Source organism: Melospiza georgiana, chromosome 20, assembly GCF_028018845.1.
Source record: "Melospiza georgiana isolate bMelGeo1 chromosome 20, bMelGeo1.pri, whole genome shotgun sequence".
Classification (NCBI taxonomy): Eukaryota; Metazoa; Chordata; class Aves; order Passeriformes; family Passerellidae; genus Melospiza; species Melospiza georgiana.
In genome coordinates this window covers 10332543-10350728 of record NC_080449.1, presented here as the reverse complement: position 1 = coordinate 10350728, position 18186 = coordinate 10332543, and the positions used below count along the sequence as shown (strand labels likewise).

The 18186-nt window shown below is 55.5% G+C and overlaps 1 protein-coding gene across 2 annotated transcripts; it reads left to right on the top strand.

Annotated features, from left to right (window-relative positions):
• Positions 1-1327: 1327 nt before the first annotated feature.
• EGFL7 (EGF like domain multiple 7) lies at positions 1328-18083 on the top strand. 2 transcript variants are annotated; one of them, XM_058038128.1, is made up of 11 exons: positions 1328-1412; positions 2639-2895; positions 5778-5846; positions 10632-10794; positions 12201-12317; positions 12891-13003; positions 13583-13678; positions 14816-14980; positions 15740-15804; positions 16070-16226; positions 17807-18083. In XM_058038128.1, exons 4-11 carry the CDS (start codon positions 10715-10717, stop codon positions 17827-17829), a joined length of 816 nt encoding a protein of 271 aa, XP_057894111.1. In that variant the 5' UTR covers positions 1328-1412; positions 2639-2895; positions 5778-5846; positions 10632-10714; the 3' UTR covers positions 17830-18083. The 2 variants fall into 2 exon arrangements, with proteins under 2 accessions (XP_057894111.1, XP_057894112.1); XM_058038129.1 differs by lacking the exons at positions 1328-1412; positions 2639-2895; positions 5778-5846 and adding an exon at positions 8433-8461.
• The last annotated feature ends 103 nt before the right edge of the window (positions 18084-18186 follow it).

The following is an 18186-nucleotide window of genomic DNA, read 5'->3' as shown; positions in this document are numbered from 1 at the left end:
AGTAACTCTGTGTGCTCCCCTGAGCCTGCGCAGGAGTTTTAGTCTGGATGGAAGCTCCAAAATGCCTGGTTTTAGTCTGGATTGATGTTCCAAAATGCCTGGTTTTAGTCTGGATGGAAGTTCCAAAATGCCTGGTTTTAGTGTGGATTGGGGTTCCAAAATGCCTGGTTTTTAGTCTGGATTGAGGTTCCAAAATGCCTGGTTTTAGTCTGGATGGAGATTTCCAAAATCCCTTTACAAACTGAATTTTTGCTCCTTTGGCTGCCCAGAACTGAGGTCACACACACCCCCACACACACACCCCCACACACAGAGAAATTAAATTTGGAATACAATCACTTTTGCACAAAACCAGGCTCCAGAATGCCTGGTTTTTAGTCTGGATGGAAGCTCAAAAAAGCCTGGTTTTAGTCTGGATTGAAGTTCCAAAATGCCTGGTTTTTAGTCTGGATTGAAGCTCCAAAATGCCTGGTTTTAGTCTGGATTGAAGTTCCAAAATGCCTGGTTTTTAGTCTGGATTGAAGTTCCAAAATCCTGTTACAAACTGAATTGTTGCTGCTTTGGCTGCCCAGAACTGAGGTCACACACACCCACACACACACACAGAGAAATTAAATTTGGAATACAATCAGTTTTGCACACAAATGGGTTTGAAATTCAGGGCATCAGGGCAGTTGTTGCCACGCTTCCCCCTCTGTCAGGGGACGTCCTGCAGGTTTAGTGGCCCAAGCCACACACCTCCCCCTTTCCCAACCCAGCACAGCGTGCCAGGGTGACAACAACCCGAGCACAGCCTTGTACCCAAGTTTTGTTGGGTCACAAACACCCCAGAAGGCGCTCCAATGGTGATCAGCATTGACACGGCCCCTCTCGAGGAGGTGGCCACCAACCCTGCCATGCTTGCCACATGTCCCCGGTGCTGTGGGGGTCCCCAGTGTCCCCTTTTGGGGGGCAACGGGAGCTGCCAAGATGTGCCCTGGGCTGGGTGCCACCCATGCCAGGCCTGGTGTGAGCTCAGGAGGTGCCTGGGCCTGCAGCCCTGTCCCTCCCCTGTCCCCAGGGAGCGGTGGCTGCTCCCCTGGTGGTGGGCTCGGCGTGGGGGTCCCGCCCCGTGCCCCTCTCCCCCTCGGGGCGCCCGTGTTTGTTCTCCTCGCGGCGCCGTTATCAGCTCGCAACACACACAGGAAGTCCTGTCTGGGATTGTCCATCCCCGGCCTGATTTATACAGGAAGAAAAGCATAAAAAGCCGCCCTTCCACCTCGGCAGCCACCTCCTGCCTGTGCACAGCCAGCGGCCAGCCATGGGGACAGCGGGGACAGCGGGGACAGCGAGGCTGCTGGACACAGGGCGGCCGGGCAGGGATGGACACCAGGAGCCACCAGGAACCACCAGGGGACAGGGGGGCACCCAAGGTACCACAGAGCCCCAGGAGGCATGGAGGGATGGGATGGGATGGGATGGGATGGGATGGGATGGGATGGGATGGGATGGGATGGGGTGGGATGGGATGGCATGGGATGGGATGGCATGGGATGGGATGGCATGGCATGGCATGGCATGGCATGGCATGGCACAGGGAGCTGGCACTGTGGGCAGCAGGAATGTGTCCTTGTGAGCTCTGTGGGCAGCAGGAGCATGAGCTCCTTGGGAGCAGGTCCTTGTGAGCTCTGAGTGGGCTTTGGCCCTGCTCGTGGTGCTGGCGGCTTTGGGGATGCTTGAACACCCAGCAGGGAGTGAGCAGGTGTGCAAGGCATCCCTTGGAGCACACAGGTGTGCAAGGCATCCCTTGGAGCACACAGGGGTGTGCAAAGCAAACCTTGGAGCACACAGGTGTGCAAGGCATCCCTTGGAGCACACAGGGGTGTGCAAAGCAAACCTTGGAGCACACAGGTGTGTGAGGCAGCCTCCACCTGCTCCTGGTGAGGCTGGATGTGCTCTTAGCCACGTGCTGAGCAGGGCTTTGCTCTAAGCACAGCCTCCAGCACTGTTGTTTTTAAGTCACCCCACTGGCATTCAGGCTGTTTTCACGGGGAGGAGAAGCCAGTGGGTAAATTTTGCCTCCTGCGCATGTAGAGGCTGCAAACACTTGCACAAATTCCTGTGAGATAGCTGGGAATTCTTGGCTAATCTCTTTTCTTTCTGTGACTGCCTCCCTTTTCCCTGTGCCTGCTCTCTGGATACCCTGGGTACATCCCCAGGCTGCCCATCCTCCCTGCTCTCCTCTAGTGCTGCTGAATTCACCCCAGACCCTGGTGGGATGTGGGGCAGGAAGGGGATGTGGGGCAAACAGGGATATGGGCAGGACAGGGATATGGGCAGGACAGGGATATGGGCAGGACTGTCCTGGCTGTCCCTCCAAGGCTTTTCCTGAGGAGCAGCCGAGCCTGGATCGTGCTGGGTGTGCACACCAGGAGCTCAGCAAAGCCCCCCAGTTTATAACCACGGTGCTGGGCGCTTTTCATGCTGTCTGTGGGTCCTGCTGTCCTCGTCTGTGGCATTGCACAGTGCAGGCAGGAGGAGAACTTCACTCCTTTGGGATAAAGGAGCACCAGGCACTGTCTGGCTGTGCAGGAATACGGAGCAGAATCACACCAGTGAGGGGCTCTTGGTAGAAATAACCCAGCACATTTTCCCCCAGAGTCCAACATCCGTGGAGCAGCAAGCAGAGAACCAAACACAGAAAGAAACAGCGATTCAATAAGTTTCCAGCTGGATTGGGAAGGTCTGGCAGTGCTTGGGAGGCTGTGGAAAGCTGATGCGGCTGGAGCATCCTCATCCTCTGGGCAGCAGTGGGAGCGCAGATCTGCCCCCGCAGGTCCTCCCGTCCCTCCCTGGATGTGCCGATGGAGCTGCTGCCCCTCTCTGCTGTTCCAGCTCCGCCAGGTTCCCCCGGAGGTAAGGACGAGAAGTGGAATCCGTCTGAGCCCTTTCCCAGGCTCCGGGCAGGCAGATTTACAAACTGCAGCAAATCGGGGAAAAGGAGCCCGGCCCGCTGTCCCAGCAGCAGGAGGGCTGGGAGGAACACCGGGGAAGAGGTCCCAGACCAGGCTGGGAAACAAAAATATCTCTGCAAACAGAAGGGGGGATCAGAACTGTTCATTCCTCTGTCCCAAAGTGAGCTCCTGTCCTGCCTGGGGCAGGTTCCTGCAGCTGGAAAATTTCCCCTGGAAGAGAAAAGACAATCAGAGCAAGGATTTTTTGTGGGAAAGGCTCTGTGCTGAGCTGCTCCCTGGGATGGGGAAGGGGCTGAGCCATCCTGCAGCTATCCCACCACACTTCCCATGGGCTGATTCACTGGGAAATTTCACTGCCAGGTTTTGCCGGGGAAATTTTACAGAGAGACGCAAAATTCAGTTTATTCCTGGGTGGGATGAATATTTCCCAGTTTTTACACTGCAGCCATTGCTTCTCCTCTAAATGTAAATAAAAATTCAAGTGTGCACGGGAGGGAAAATAAAGCTGGCTATGGGGTGTGCCCTGTTCCTGCATTTGTGTTTGCACAGCCCTAGCTCAGCTGCTGGTTGTCCCTATGGGCACCTTAAGTTATAACACACTGGTCCTGAGACAAATAATGCTTGCGAATCCTCACTCAGGCCAACAATTCAATCACTTTGTGGGGCTCAGGTCTCAGTTTTAATATGCAGAGTCCTGAGCCACTGGTGGCAAGAGTTATGGGTCAAGTCCTTTTCTTGGTTTGCCCTGGTTTTATCCCACTGCCATCAGTGGGCTCCTAGATTTCCACTGAGATAGCTGCAGTGCAGCTGACGCAGCCGAGAACAATGTGGGCCAGAGGAGAACAGTGGGAGGTCATTTTCCTCACAGAGCCCTGCAGAACAGGGGCTGCTCCAAAGTGTAAAGTTTACAAACAGCCTCATGAAGTCCCGGGCAGAAGAATTTGTCCTGGAACAGCAAAAGCCATTCCTCCTTTTTCTATTTTTGAGAAGCACCGAAAATTCCCTTTTGCTTTAGCCAGTGGCTCCAGCTCTGTGCCAGACCCCCGTGGAGCCCATTGTGCACTGCAGGTGTGGGGTCAGCCACGGCTTGGGGGGGCTGAAAGGTTTTGCATCTGTATGTGTGTCACTGCTGCCCGTGTCCCCATCCATCTGTCACTGCACTCTGGGAGAGCTCGTGTGCCTGGGCACGTCCCATTTGCTGCCAGGGGCTGGGAATGCCAAAGAGCAGGTTCCTGATGTGGGACTGTGGTGCTGATCCATTAATTCTCCACTGTTCATCCTTCCTTCTTCATGCCCCAGACACCTCCCGCCCTTCTACCAAACCGGGAAGCGCTCCCAGCCCTCATCCGCAGCCCTCAATCCCCACGGATGCTCTCAGGGGGATGTTGGATGCCCAGGCAGGTGCAGGGGGCTTGGCAGGCTCTAGGAAATTGGGATGTGGGTGAAAATCTCACCCGGTGCTCAGCCTGAGACGTGCTCAGCCCTCGCCGTCCCTCCCAGCTCACGCTGGTGGTAAATGCAGTGGGAGACGAGGAGGTTTTCACATGGTTGGATCCAAGAGGGAGGCTGGGCAGAAACATTTCTCTGCTGGCCTGGAGACAAGCATTAATATTAGATGTCGTGGGAGTACACTTGTGGTGTGCAAGGGAGAAAGCTGTGGGGGGAAAATGTAAAACGTGGGGCAAGGGAGGACTTTGAATTCGGGCGGCCACGCGGGCGGGAGCCAGAATCCCCTGCTGCCTTTGTCAGGAGCTCATCACACTGACATTAACAGTGCCAGCAGATCTGATCTTCCCCCACCCTGCACTGCCATAACTCCTCTGCTTCCAAGGGAACCTTGCCAGGCCTCGTCCTGGGGGATTTCCCTCCCAGCATAATGAATATTAGCACAGAAGACACAGAACCCTCCCTGAGAGCGGAGGATTAAATGCTCTTTTAATGGGCTGTGTGCAGTTCTTTAGCAGCTGACACGGGCACTTTGCTTCAGCAAGGATTTGACCCAATAAATGGAACTGGAAACTTTCTGCAGTTAAAATACTGGCAGAATTTTAAAATGCTCAGTGCATTTAAGGAGTGGCTGCCTGTGGCAGAGCAGGCTCCAGTGGGGTCCCTGGGGCAGCGTGCTGAGTCCTGTGAGGAGCTGAAGGATGAGTCCATCCTCTTCCTCACCATCAAATTACACTTGGAATGCCAGGGATTCGTGCAAAGGTTTCCTGGGAAGTGAGGGATGCTTGTCCTTAAATGAGGGTAAATGGTAAAATAGAGTGCAATGGTAAAATAGGGTGTAATGGTAAAATAGAATGTAATGGTAAAATAGAGTGTTGGGGAACAGCAGATGGGATCACAAACCAGGGATACATCTGGGAGAGTGTTCCAGGTGCACTCCTGTTCTCCTGGTCCTTGGAAAACCCCAGCCTTGAGCTGCTGGAGGGGATAGATCCTGCTCAGCAAATCCCTTCTGCTCATCAGCCCCTGCTCGTCCCCCGGCCTGCTCAGCCCTAAAAGCTGCAAAGGCACCGTGGCTCTGATTCCCACTGGGATCACAGCAAGGCGAGGGAGGATCAGGGCCATGGGATGCTCCCAAACCCCCCTGTGGGACGGGGATGGGTTTCCTCGTGCCCTGCCGTGGGTGTGACAGTGTCTGTGCCTCTGTGGCACAGCAGCAGCGTGAGCTCAGTGCCACAGGGGCTCTGTGGCCACCACCCTGCCGGGATTTCAGGAGTGTCCAGGGAGCCCCAGGTCCGTGGTGGGTGAGGGCTGGGTCTCTGCTCTCTGCCTGCCTGACCAGGGGAGTGTAACACTGGGCTTTTTCTGTCCTCGCAGGGAGAAACCAGGATGCTCCACAAGCAAAGGATCCCTGCCCAGCACACCTGATGGAGCACCGGGGGTGAGGTGAGTTGTCTCAGCTGCAAAATGAGACCCTGTGTTTTCAGCACGGCCACACAGAGAAGCTCTGGCTTCCACGTGCATTTTGCAATTATTAGACAAAAATTCAGGCTCTGTTCATCTCCCCCGTACACCAGAAAAAAAAACAAAACAGTAACGCTCTCTCATAACAAGATAATTACTGTGCTTCCAAGGCTCTTGGGAGAAGTTGCCCGTGCTGATGAAATTAAGGGAGCTGAAATCATTCCCCAGAGGTAGGATGGCTCCAGAGGGTGAACAAACCTGTGTGAGATAATTTACAGCACAGAGCTGCACCTCCACCAGCACCAGCAAACCTTTCCCTGCTGCCGGGAGGGATCTCCATCTCCAGCAGCACTTCCAGAGAGGATTCCCCTCTGCTCCCTTCCCACCTTTCACACTGAGAGCCCCAAGCACCCATCAGCTTCCCCAGAGCTCCAGTTCCACCAGCAGCCCCAGCGTGTCCCTGAGGAAACAGAGGGGATGGGCCAGTGATCTCACTTGCTCTCCTGGAGCCATTCTTGTTGAACTGGTAAATATTTCCTTTAAATGCTTACATGCTTTCAAAAAATTTTACAGGGCTTTAATGGGAACAAATATTCCCAGGGGGCTGTATCCTGCCATTCATTTGCACATCAGATCCCTGCTATCTTCAAGAATGGTTCTGTGCATGGGCAGGCGCCTAAGTCACTTGAAAAACAATAACCCTCTGTGCTTTAATTTTCCAGACAAAAATGTAGACAAAACAAGTGGCATTTTGGCACAACGGAGCAGCTTTGATAAAATACTGGGTGTTTAAGAGGAGAAGCCTGTAGGCAGCTGGGCTGGGGCTGTGCTGGGGCAGGTGTTGGGTGTCACCCTGGAGAGTCCCTCTGCAGCTGGGGGGCTTCTGAGGAATCCCCTAAGCATCCTTTGTGATTTGCTGGAAACCTGGCGGTTCCTCACGGCGCCTGCAGGACTTTGGGATGAGCTCCGGGGCATTAGGGACAGGGTCTGGAGCAGGTCTGTAACCCAGGGAGGGGCGATGTCTCCGAAAATCCTCAGTGGTGGGGAGTGCGGAGCAGGACGGTCATTTTTAGTACAGAAAATCCAGTTTGCCCCGGGCACTGCAGTGGTGATGGGCCATCCCCGGAGGGGTCTGCGGGGCCGAGCCGCGATCTCTCGCTGTTGATCCGCAGCCCACCCAGCCGGGCCGGGCCACTGGGGGCTCAGGCACCGCGTGTGGGGCCCGGGGGTCACAGGTAAGGCTCCACACCCGCCCGTGTCCCCGCAGCCCCGTCCCCATCAGCGGCACTCGGCACAGCGCACAGCGTGTCCCTCGCTGGGGGCTCCCGCCGTGTCCCCGCGCGGCTCCCGCGGCTCCCGGCGGCGCTGCCGTGCCCCGGGCAGCCAGAGATCCCCGGGCCCGGCGCTTCCCCCGGCCGGGAGGCTCCGCTTTCCTCCCCCGCCCGGAGCTCATTGGGCCGGGGCGGAGGGACCGGCTCGGGCCGGGGGAGGAAACGCGCGGGGGGCGAGGGACGGAGCGAGTGCGGCACCGGCACCGGTGAGTCCCGGTCAGGGGGGCTCGGTACGGACCGGGGGGGATCGGCACGAACCGGGGGGGGCTCGGTATGGACCGGGGGGGATCGGTACGGACCGGGGGGATCGGCACGGACCGGGGGGATCGGCACGGCTGGGGGGGGATCGGCACGGCCGGAGGGGGCTCGGCACGGCCGCAGCCCCAGCGGGGACGGGGGTACCGGCCGAGCGGGGCTCGGTACCGAGCGCGGGGAGCGCCCGGCGGGGATGGACCGGCGGGAGGGCTCGGGGTTCGGGACTCGGGCTACGCGGCCGCGGGAGCATCCCCGGGACATCCGCGTCCCCCCGGGACATCCGTGTCCCTACAGCCATCCCGGGACAGCCGTGTCCCTACAGCCCCCCGGGACACCCGTGTCCCTACAGCCCACCGGGACACCCATGTCCCTACAGCCGTCCCGAGACACCCGTGTCCTTACAGCCCACCGAGACATCCCGGGTCCCTACAGCCGTCCTGGGACACCTGTGTCCCCGCAGCCCCCGCGGTACCCGGTTCCCTGCATGGTGACGCTGTCCCCGTGTCCCTCCGGACAGTGCCACAGCCCCCTCGGCGGTGTCACCATGCCCGTGTCCCGCTCCATCCCGCTCCATCCCGCTCCATCCCGCTCCATCCCGCTCCATCCCGCTCCATCCCGCGGTGGACGTGTCAGAGAGGGAGAATCCATGCCCTGCCGCTGGCGCTGCCCCTCCCGGCACGGTTCGGCTCTGAGGGCGCGGGATCCCGGCTTCACCTGCCCAACCAGGCCGGGCTGTGTGGCAAAGAGCAGCTTCGGGTCCCGGCAGAGCCACCGCATCCTCGCCCGGGGCTGGGTTCTCTCATCTCATCTCATCTCATCTCATCTCATCTCATCTCATCTCATCTCATCTCATCTCATCTCATCTCATCTCATCTCATCTCATCTCATCTCATCTCATCTCATCTCATCCCTCCGCAGCCAGAGCGATTCTTCCTGCTGCCCTCAGCTGGAGTTTTGGTTCCGTGGGCAGAGCTGCAGAAAGTTGTGTGTCCCCTCGGCTGCTTGTGGCAGGTGAGAGGCCAGAGCAGAATTTGGGGAATTTAGGAGAATTTTGGGAATTTAGGAGAATTTCGGGAATTTAGGAGAATTTTGGGAATGGTTCTGGCTGGTGGGATGGGGACCCCCCAGACTCGCAGAGCACGTGGTCCAAAGAGGGTTTGCTGACCCCTAAGACATAATTTCACTTGTCAGACCTCTTCATGTGAGAGGCTTAAAAGGCAGAGACAAAAAAATATTTCTTTTTTTCTTCAGCAAAATTTTTTTCTTCCTCAAGTTCTGTGCTTTATTAAGCATGGAATAGATGGTGGCAACAGGTTGGAGGATCCTCAGCAGCTTTAAAGAGGTTGATTTTTGTAAACCTATCAAAAATATGAGTCTAGACTGTGTTATTTTCTACTTTTACAGCTTTTTCTGGTACTAAGCAACCATAATTTTATGGCCCTCGAGGTAGGGCCGTGCAGCTCCAGTTCAAAGTGAAAAAACAAACCCTGGATTTCAGGCTCGTGCCCTGCGTTTGCTGCCATCCCCACAAGGAGAGCTGCCATGGCAGCCACGGGAGCCCTGTGGGAGGATGGGGATGGTTGGCAGAGTTTGGCTTCCAGAATTCAGGATCTGGGCTTGCAGGGAAGTTTTGTGTCCCAGTATAGCCCTGGGAAAAGCTGGCGGATGGAGCCAAGGGGAGTTGGTGTGTGTCCGTACACTGGTGTCCTTGGAATGTTTCCAGGAGGAATGGGGACAGGGAAAGTTCCTTCACTATTAAAAAAAAAAAAAAAATTGCTGCAGGACAAGCGAGATTTGCTTTCCTGATGGTGGAGGTACCATAAATTCTTCATTAGGAAATTAAACTAATTGCAGTGTTTGAAGAAGAATGGAGGACTACAGGCTTTAAAGCACCAAAATCCTCCTTGCATCCTCAGGGCTGGGCTTGCATGGAAATCTGCTGGGATATTTGATATTTGACATTTGACATGAAGGAGGAAGGCACCAGGCTGGGTTCTCCCCAGATGTGAATCTCCATTTCTCCCTGCCTCAGATTCTTCTCCTGCACCAAGGAAAGGACAATCCTTGGAGAAGGGCTTGGGGACCTGCATGTCTGCAGATTTGCCATGGTTATTTGTAAAATCCTGCCTCAGAGTTGGGATTTCCCAGCGGAGTTTGGGGATCAAACTGCAATTTTCCAGTCCAATCCTGCCCCACAGCGTGTGGGGAGTTTAGAAAGTTGATTTGCAGCTCACCAAATCTGCAGTCTCAGAAGGAGGTTTCTTGTTGTGTAGTCTCCCATTTCAGAAAATTTAACCAGAAGATTCTTTCTTTAATTGGTGCATATTTAAGGTGGGTTTCTTTATTTCTTCCTCCTTCAGCTGCTGCCCTCCGGAGGCCAAGTGCTTTGTTTAAATGAGATATTGTTTCAATAGGATATAGTTACTGACCCTCTTCAGCTTTGTTTTGTATTTGTCCTGTGCTGGAAAATCAAAACCTCTGGGTTTGTGCTCAGAGCTCACTCTGCAGATGGTACATATGGCCCTTACAGCACTTTTCTCTGTCACGAATTTGTGTTTTAAAGAGAAGAAGATCAGATTTCAGTGTTTTATGTGGTGGGAAAGCACAGCTTTACAATGCTGTGTGCATTAAGAAATGACAGGCCATTGTTTTACCCTTGCTGCCTGGAACTGGCAGCGAGTTGGAGGCAAAACACATCCCCTCCCTGCCCCTCAACACAGCTGGGCAGCCCCCGGTGCCCTGAGAGCATCTCCAGGCATCCCCCGGGGTAAATCAAGGGTAATTCCTGAATTAATCCAGGGGTAAATCAAGGGTAATTCCTGAATTAGTGCTGTGCACAGTGATGGGATGAGCAGGGCAGGGTGGGTTTGTGCCTGGGGCAGCTCCCACCCTGCCAGGGTTGGTCCCCATGGCTCTGTTGGGTGTCACCAGCTGGGCAGGGACACCTCACAAAATGACCCAGGCTGGAAAAGACCTTTGAGATGGAGCCCTTTGATCTAACACCTCCTTATCAACCACACCATGGAAGTGAGCGCCACGTCCATCCCTTTTTTAAACACATCCAGGGACGGTGACTCCGCTGCCCCCCTGGGCAGCCCATCCCAGTGCCCAATCTCTCCTTCAATTCAGAGTTTTCTCCTGCAATGCCCTCCCACTGACAGCCGTGCCCTCCTGCCCGCAGGGATCCCCGCTGAAGGACGAGCCATGCAGTAGGAAGGAGCCAGCACATCCCAGGGAACAGCAGTGCTGCGGGAGGAACGGGACATGAGGAGCCTCAGCTGCCTCCTCTGGGGACTCCTCCTCATCCTCAGCGCCGCCGGCACGGAGGGCTTTGCCCCAGCAGGGTAAGGCTTTGTTCTGTCTGCAGCTCTCAGGTGTGTTCTCCATCCAGCCCTGTGTCCTCTCTGGGATGGTGAGGAGGTGGAAAAAGCTCTCCCATGCCTCAGCGGCCCATTGCTGGTTGTTTGCTTTCTCACTGGAACTAAAGCATCTCTCAGAGGAAATGTCCCAGCTCTGCTTAACTCCAGGCAGGGACACAAAGACGCTCTGGGCTTTTTGTCCAGGAGAGTCAAAAGCTCATCAGGCCCTGAGCTGTTCAGGAATTATTACATTCTCTTTCAAGCACATCCTTCATGAAAATATGTGTGAAATCCTGCTAGCACACAAATCAAGCCCTGTGAACAGGCTGTCACTGGAGGATGCAGCTCCCATCAGAGGAGGATGCAGCTCCCTGTCTGATGGACACCCAGGCACAGGTGTGGAAACCCTGGGCTGGGCTTTGTGCTCCCCAGCAGGGTCAGCTCCAGCAATTCCCCTTCCCCTTGTGGGAAATGGGTCTGGGAGAGCTCCCAGCACAGCCAGGGCAGGCACAGCTCAGCTCCTGCTGCTCTGAGGGAGCCCAGAGCTCACTGCCCCAGTTTCTTCCCGAGCTGGAGCTCCAAACCCTCCCCCAGACACAGCTCACATTTTCTACAAAGTTTGTTTTTACACTGAAATGCTCCTCCAGTGTCAAACCTTTCACATTCTGTCTAGGATTGAAACCGCAGCTGAATTCCTCGCTCACACGCACAGGCTGCAGCTAAAACTTTGTTCTGGATTTTACAAAGCAAACAATTGCCATTTAAAAATTGCATCTTCTATAACATTAATCATGAGGCTGAGAGGAGTTTTCTGGAGTTAATGGAAACCATCTGATGTCCATGCTAATTCCCAGGCTCTTTATTTTAGTTTCTAATTGAACTGAGAGGCTGAGACAAGGAGATGGGTTCCTCAGTGGTTCTGACCTGCTTGGGCTGGAAATTGTTGAAAAAAGGATGTTTAACCAAGACCACTTTGGCTGTCAACCTTGGGAAAGTTTTTGCCTGGATAACACTTATCTTAGCAAGGCTGGGGAGTGCCTTTTGTCCAACCTCAAATTTTTTTTTTTTTTGCGGTGAGCCTGACCCTTCCTGTGAAATCATTAATTTCTCAGTGACCACAGGGGCATCCGTTTCAGGAATGTCTCAGAAAGGAAAAATCCGCCCAGAAAGTGAGTGATTTTAGGGGAAGGGAGACAATGGATGCAATGAGTAAATCATCCCTAAATCTGGGTCCCTTGGGACGGGGGAGGAAGCGCCCGCGCCGCTCCAGAATTGTGTCACTGACCCCAAACAGCTTGAAGTGGCTTCCCAGGTCACCGGGGCACCCCAGTGCAGGGAGGGGAGCTGAGGCCGTGTCAGGGTGTGGGGCTGACCCAGCTCTGTGTGCCCAGGCGCAGGGTGTGCTCAGCCACGGCGACACCGAGCGCCCACACCGAGTCCCACGTGCAGCCCGTGTACCAGCCCTACCTCACCACCTGCCCGGGCCAGAGGCTCTGCAGCACCTACAGGTGAGCCCTCCTGTCCGTGCCAGGGGCACACAGACCCTGCTGCACCCACAGGCGTGGGGATTTTGGGGATTCTGTGCCCCCACAGGCATGGGGATTCTGTCCCGTGTGTGTGACCATGCTCACAGGGGTCTCAGGTAGAGGGATGAGATGAGCATTTGACTTTATGTTTGAAGGCTTGATTTATTATTTTATGATATATGTTACATTAAAACTATGCTAAAAGGATAGAAGAAAGGATTTCATCAGAAGGCTAGCTAAGAATAGAATAGGGAAGAAATAATGATAACAAAAGCTTCTGTCTTGGACAGAGAGTCCGAGCCAGCTGACTGTGATTGGCCATTAATTAAAAACAACCAACATGGGCTAATCACAGATCTGCTTGTTGCATTCCACAGATAACCATTGTTTACATTTTGTTCTCGAAGCCTCTCAGCTTCTTAAGAAGAAAAATCCTGCAGAAAAGATTTTTCATAAAGATGTCTGTGACATTCCCCTCACAGCCATGGGGATCCCAGCCCCTGGGAGCAGGGCAGGGGTTTGGGGTGCCCTGCTCAGCCCAGCCTTGCCTTGCAGGACCATCTACAGGGTTGCCTACAGGCAGAGGTTCAGGCAGCTGCCCCAGCCCATGGCCTCGTGCTGTCCTGGATGGAGCAGAGCAAACGGGCACACGCTGGGCTGTAACAGAGGTGAGGAGCTGCTGGGTCACCCCGGTGCCACTGCCTGTCCCCAGAGCCCTCGTGTCCCTGGAGGGAGCCCCAGGACCACATCTCTCATTTACCAACTCTCTGCTTGTCAGTGGATTCTCCCTGAATTAAATTTTCAGCATCACAGCCAAATGTGGTTCAATATCTGATTAATTCCCAGCTTTTCCCTGCTGCCTCTTGGGCCTTTTTCCTTTGGGATCGCTTATTACCTTTAGAGTTACCAGAGGATCAATAAAACAATTCCTTGCCATCTAAATCAGCAGAAATGGATGAGAAACGCTGTCAGGAGGCAACAAATATGAACCACAGCAGCAGCCAGTGGGCTCAGTGTGGCATCAGGGGCTGCTGCTGCTGCCTGCTGCCCTCCTCCTTCCCACCTTTGCTGCCTGCAGGGCCTTCAGCTTCTTCCCAGCTCCTCTTCCTCCCATCCACCCCGAGCTCTGTTCCCTCTGGGCAGCTCAGCCGTGCTGTGTGCTGCTGTTTTGGGGTGTGCACAGCCCCGGGGGGCGGGGAGGGAGCTGGGGAGCAGCTGGGTGATGCTGTGCTGTGTTCCTGTCACAGCTGTGTGCTGGGAGCCGTGCCAGAACGGAGGGAGCTGTGCCTTCCCTGGGAGATGCTCCTGCCCCCCTGGCTGGATGGGGAGAGCCTGCCAGACAGGTACTGGCCGTGTCCCCCTGTCCTTGCTCCTGCTGTCACACCTGCCCTGCTTCTGGGAGAGCTGCCATGGGGCTCTGGGTGTCCTGTGCCCCACACCAACCCCTCAGCAGGGACAGGGACCTTGTCAGAGCTTATCCCTTATCAGACCGTGGGCCAGTCTGGTTCTGTCCCTCTGCACACACATGACACTTGCTGCAGGGAAGGATGGGGAGTGTGGCTCCCTTTGGCTCCCTCAGTGCTCCCTCCTGTGCAGCCCCATTTTCTGTGCCTGCTGCTCTGTGCCGGGTCAGAGCGAGCAGAGCTGTGAGCCTCTCTGCAGCACAGAGCCCTTGTGGGGCCAGCCTGGGATCGTGTGTTCGTGATCATCCCTCCCAGGCTTTGTAAACTCTTGCTGTAAACTAAAATGCCCTTTTACTGCAGAGACTAAAAATCCATGCGCCAAAAATATCTGGGGGTGGAGGGGAAGCCTGGTGATGTCCAGGCACAGGAACAGCCCCAGTGCTCCTCACGGCATGGAGAAAGCAGGCAGTGTGCTTGCTGCAAACCCCTGCCACGGCATTTCCCAGCTTTTCCCAGCTCTCCAGCCTCCTGTAAGGCAGAGGAGGAGCGTGTGGCATTGACCCATGCTGGGCCAGGCAGGGCTGAGCCCATCGCTGACAGCTCCAGCTCCGAGGGAAAGGATTTTCCCACTGCCTAAAACAGATTTGCCCGGGCGTGGGAAGAGCTTCAGCTCTTTCTGCTTTGTGGGAACAGCTTTAATAACTCCCCCGTGTGAGGAGAGGTTACTGGGTTCTGTACACACTTGAAAGGCTGATAGCTCCTCGCCACAGCTGGCGGGAACCAAAACCCAGGCCGTAAATCCGGGATGAGAGCGAGCACTGCCTGGCCAGAGCTGGGACATTTCTGACCACAGCTTCTCCTCCTGGTGGTATTGTGGGGGGAGCAGGACGAGGGGAGGAGGCCAGACCGCCTCCAGCTTAGCCCAGGTTTATCCAGGGCTGTCCCAGGCGCTGAGACCCCCAGAGCTGTGCCCAGCCCAAACACCAGCTCACTTGAAGGGCACTCCCTGGGTTCCATTGCAGCCCCCCTGTGTCCCTCACTCTGTCCCCTCCTCACTGAGCTGTTCCTGTGTTCCAGACGTGGATGAATGTGCCAGCCAGAGCCACGGGTGCAGCCAGCTCTGCATCAACACAGCCGGGAGCTTCCAGTGCGCCTGCCAGGACGGCTTCAGCCTGGCTGCCGATGCCAAGGGCTGCCAGCCCCTGGTGCCAGCCCCTGGGACAGACACCGCCAGCCAAGCAGGTATCCTGTCCCCACATTGAGCCCCAGTGAGAGCGGAGGGAACACTCAGAATGGCAGGAGATGGGAGAGGGGACAACAGCCAGAGCCCCTCAGCTTTATTCTCTCTGAGCCAGGAGTGCTTCTCCCACCCAAACAGCTTCCCCTGAGCACAAATCCATCCCTGTGAGGGTGGCAGGGCCTGGCTGTGGCTGGAGCTGTCTGGGATGTGCCTGTTCTCTCCCTCATCATCCTGGTTCCTGCAGGGCAGCTCTGGAGCCACGAGGAGCGGCGCTGGTGACGGCCCATTATTACTTTTGGTACGCGCTGTGACACTTCAAACTCGTACCGTGAGTAATAATGCGCTGTGGCCAGCACGGGCATCACACAGCAAACATCTGGGACAGCCTGCACGTGCCCCACCTGCCTCTGCCCCTGTGCAGGGCCCTGACAGGGACAACCCCCTGTGCCCACCAAGCACAGGGCAGAGCTGGGTGTTTTGTGGAAGCACGGGCACAAAGGGCCAGGATCCACCAGGTCTCTTGTCCTTAGAGCATCGCCCCAGTGCCTGAAACCCTCCCTGCTTTGTTGCAGGTGCTGCAGCAGCAGGAGCAGCTGGACCGGATGCCAGCAGGTCCAGCTGATGCTCTGGGGGATGACCCTGGGGGTGGAAAGCAGCAGGGCTTGGCCAGAGCCCTGCAGCCGCGTCTTCCTCCCCAGCAGCTTCCACCTCCCTCAGCAGTGGGCTTTAACTCACTGACATCCCCTTGGTCACTTTTTCAGGTGCCTCCAGTGAAATGAAGGAGGAAATGAAGGACCTGAGGAGCAGAGTGGAAGCGCTGGAGCAGGTGAGTGGCAGCACACCCCCGTGCCCTGCTCCCACCGGGGGCTGTTTGCAGCCAGGGTTTCCCTCCTCCCCGGCTCTGTTTTTACCATCCCAGCAGCGATCCCAGCTGTGCTCCCCGCAGCAGCCGCCGGCAGCGCCCACGCCACGGCTTTTCCAGCCCTTTGAGCACAACCACAGCCCCTTGAGCCCTCCCGGGTGGCTGCTGCATCCCCCGGGTGGTCCTGCTGGCCGGAGGGATGCACTCACAGCTCCCCTTCTCCCTGCAGAAGCTCCAGCTGGTGCTGGCCCCCTTCTACAACCTGATGCCGCCTGAGGATGTGGGTGCAGACCCCATCAGCCGCCTGTCGCACTCCCTGCAGCAGCTGGACAGGATTGACTCCCTGAGCGAGCAGATCTCCTTCCTGGAGGAGAGGCTGGAGACCTGTAAGTGCCTGGAAAATCAGTGGGAGAGGATGTCCCTGCAGCCATGTGGGCCAGCGAGATCAGTAACACATATGCCGCTGTTAATCTGGATCTGCCTCAAGCTCAGCAGCCTGTAATTAATAAAGGATGAACACAAACAGCCCATTAGCTTCATTTCAAAGCTGTTTCTATGGCTGCACCATCTGACTGCCCACGTAGCAGCCAGAAGTTGTAGGATTGGCACATGGCAACGTGGCTGTGGGGCTGAAGGAGGCACTGGGCAGGCAGCACCTCACAACTCTTGTCCCTTTCTGGTAACTCAGTCCTTAGGAAAGATCCCCCAACTCTTGGGAAATTAACAGCCCAAAAAGTCAATCAGGGAAGTTTAGGGAGCGTGCAGAAGTTGGCAGATTTATGAGCCTGGGAAGTTTTAGGCATTTCTTTTGGAAGTTTACAGACCAGTAAGGGCACCAGAGAGGGTCTCTGAGGTAGCAAAGTGAGGAAGGGCCCCCAGTGAGAGCTGTCATGTGTGAAATGGCTGCAGGTGGGGGTCCTGCCTGGTGTCCCCACCACACAGAGGGACAGCATCCCCTCGGGTCCCTGTGGTGCTCACCTGGACTCCAAGCAGAACACTTATTTTCTTATCTTTTCTTTTGATGGGCAGCTCTTTGCAGCTCATTTTCCCATTAAATAATTCCAGAAACTAGGCACGGCTGGGGTGTGCAACAGCAGCTTGCTGAGCCTTGGAAAGACTCAGGAGAAACTGGTTCAGGGCATATTCAGTCCCAGTTCAGTGCTTGCAGTAATGGCTGAGAGAGGAAAAGAATTCAAAGAACTTGTCTGAAGACAAAGTGGCTGCAAATAGACACTTAAAAACCATCTCAGAAAGGGGTAATTACCAGAACCACTGAGTGTTCCAGCAGGCTGGGTTTTCTAGTAGTGCCCTGCACATATTGTTAGTGACAGCACCGAGGAATGTGAGCAGTACCACAAGGTAACATGGATTCATTCCAAGGGATGACTCCAAAGTCCTGAAATTAATTTCTGCCAAGTCTGTCTCAGCAAGCAAAACCCGTTTTTGTCTCTTTTCATGGTCCCTGTAGGACACAAAGCTGTCCTGTTGTACCCCAGTGAGCTCTGGGCTCACAGGGTATCCCATGGAGTCACTCAGCCATCCCTGTTCTGTGCCTGGTGGAACATTTCCCAACTGAATGCAACCCTACAACTGCACTCCCCAATTTACTGCTCAGTGGGGATGTGTGCAATGACCAAAACCCCATTTTCTCTTCTTTAAACCACCAGCAGAGGCACCAGCTCAGAGCTCTGTAAACCATAATGATTTTGGCCCCTGATCCAGCACAGGCTGTTACTGTCACTGGATTTGGGGACATTGTGCACAGGGCCCAGGCAAGGACTGTGACATGCCAGGGAGGTGACAGTGACACTCCTGAGTGTGGGGGGATGAAGCCAGCCTGGGGCTGTTTGCCAAAAGGAAAGCAGCAAGTGTGGGTGACATTCCCAGAGGTTCAGCTCAGTCTCATTCTGCCAGGCTAATGACTGAATTTATCAGGCTGAATTTATTTTTTTTCCAATCTTCCCAGGTTCCTGCAAGAACGAACTCTAGCAGAGTGCCTGGGGACCTGGAGCAAGCTGAGTGCACCCACAGCTCTTCTCTCCCTCTCCAGCCCCAGGCTGGGGACGAAGCCTCAGCATCACAGGAAGGCACAGGGTGGCAGGAGAAAGGAGAAGGCTGAGCTCCATCTTCATCATTCTCTCTTCCAGCTCACCTCAGCAGAGGCCACACAGCTCCTTCCAAACTGGACTCTGAGCCCTCTCCCTGCTGGAGAGGCAGCAAATAAATGCCTTACCTCGTGCCATGAGTGCCTGCCTGTGCCAGACTGCCTGTGTGTCACCTGGGGGTGTTCAGCTGCCCCTCAGCACTACCCTGGGGTAACAGCTCCCAGGGAGCAGCAGGCACAGG

What these genes read in the sequence shown, in the direction of transcription:
- EGFL7 (XM_058038128.1), top strand. Translation starts at nt 10,715, where the DNA reads ATGAGGAGCCTCAGCTGCCTCCTCTGGGGACTCCTCCTCATCCTCAGC. An exon ending in GAGGGCTTTGCCCCAGCAGG is followed by an intron (nt 10,795 to 12,200) that starts GTAAGGCTTTGT and finishes CTGTGTGCCCAG; the next exon opens with GCGCAGGGTGTGCTCAGCCA. An exon ending in GGGGAGAGCCTGCCAGACAG is followed by an intron (nt 13,679 to 14,815) that starts GTACTGGCCGTG and finishes CCTGTGTTCCAG; the next exon opens with ACGTGGATGAATGTGCCAGC.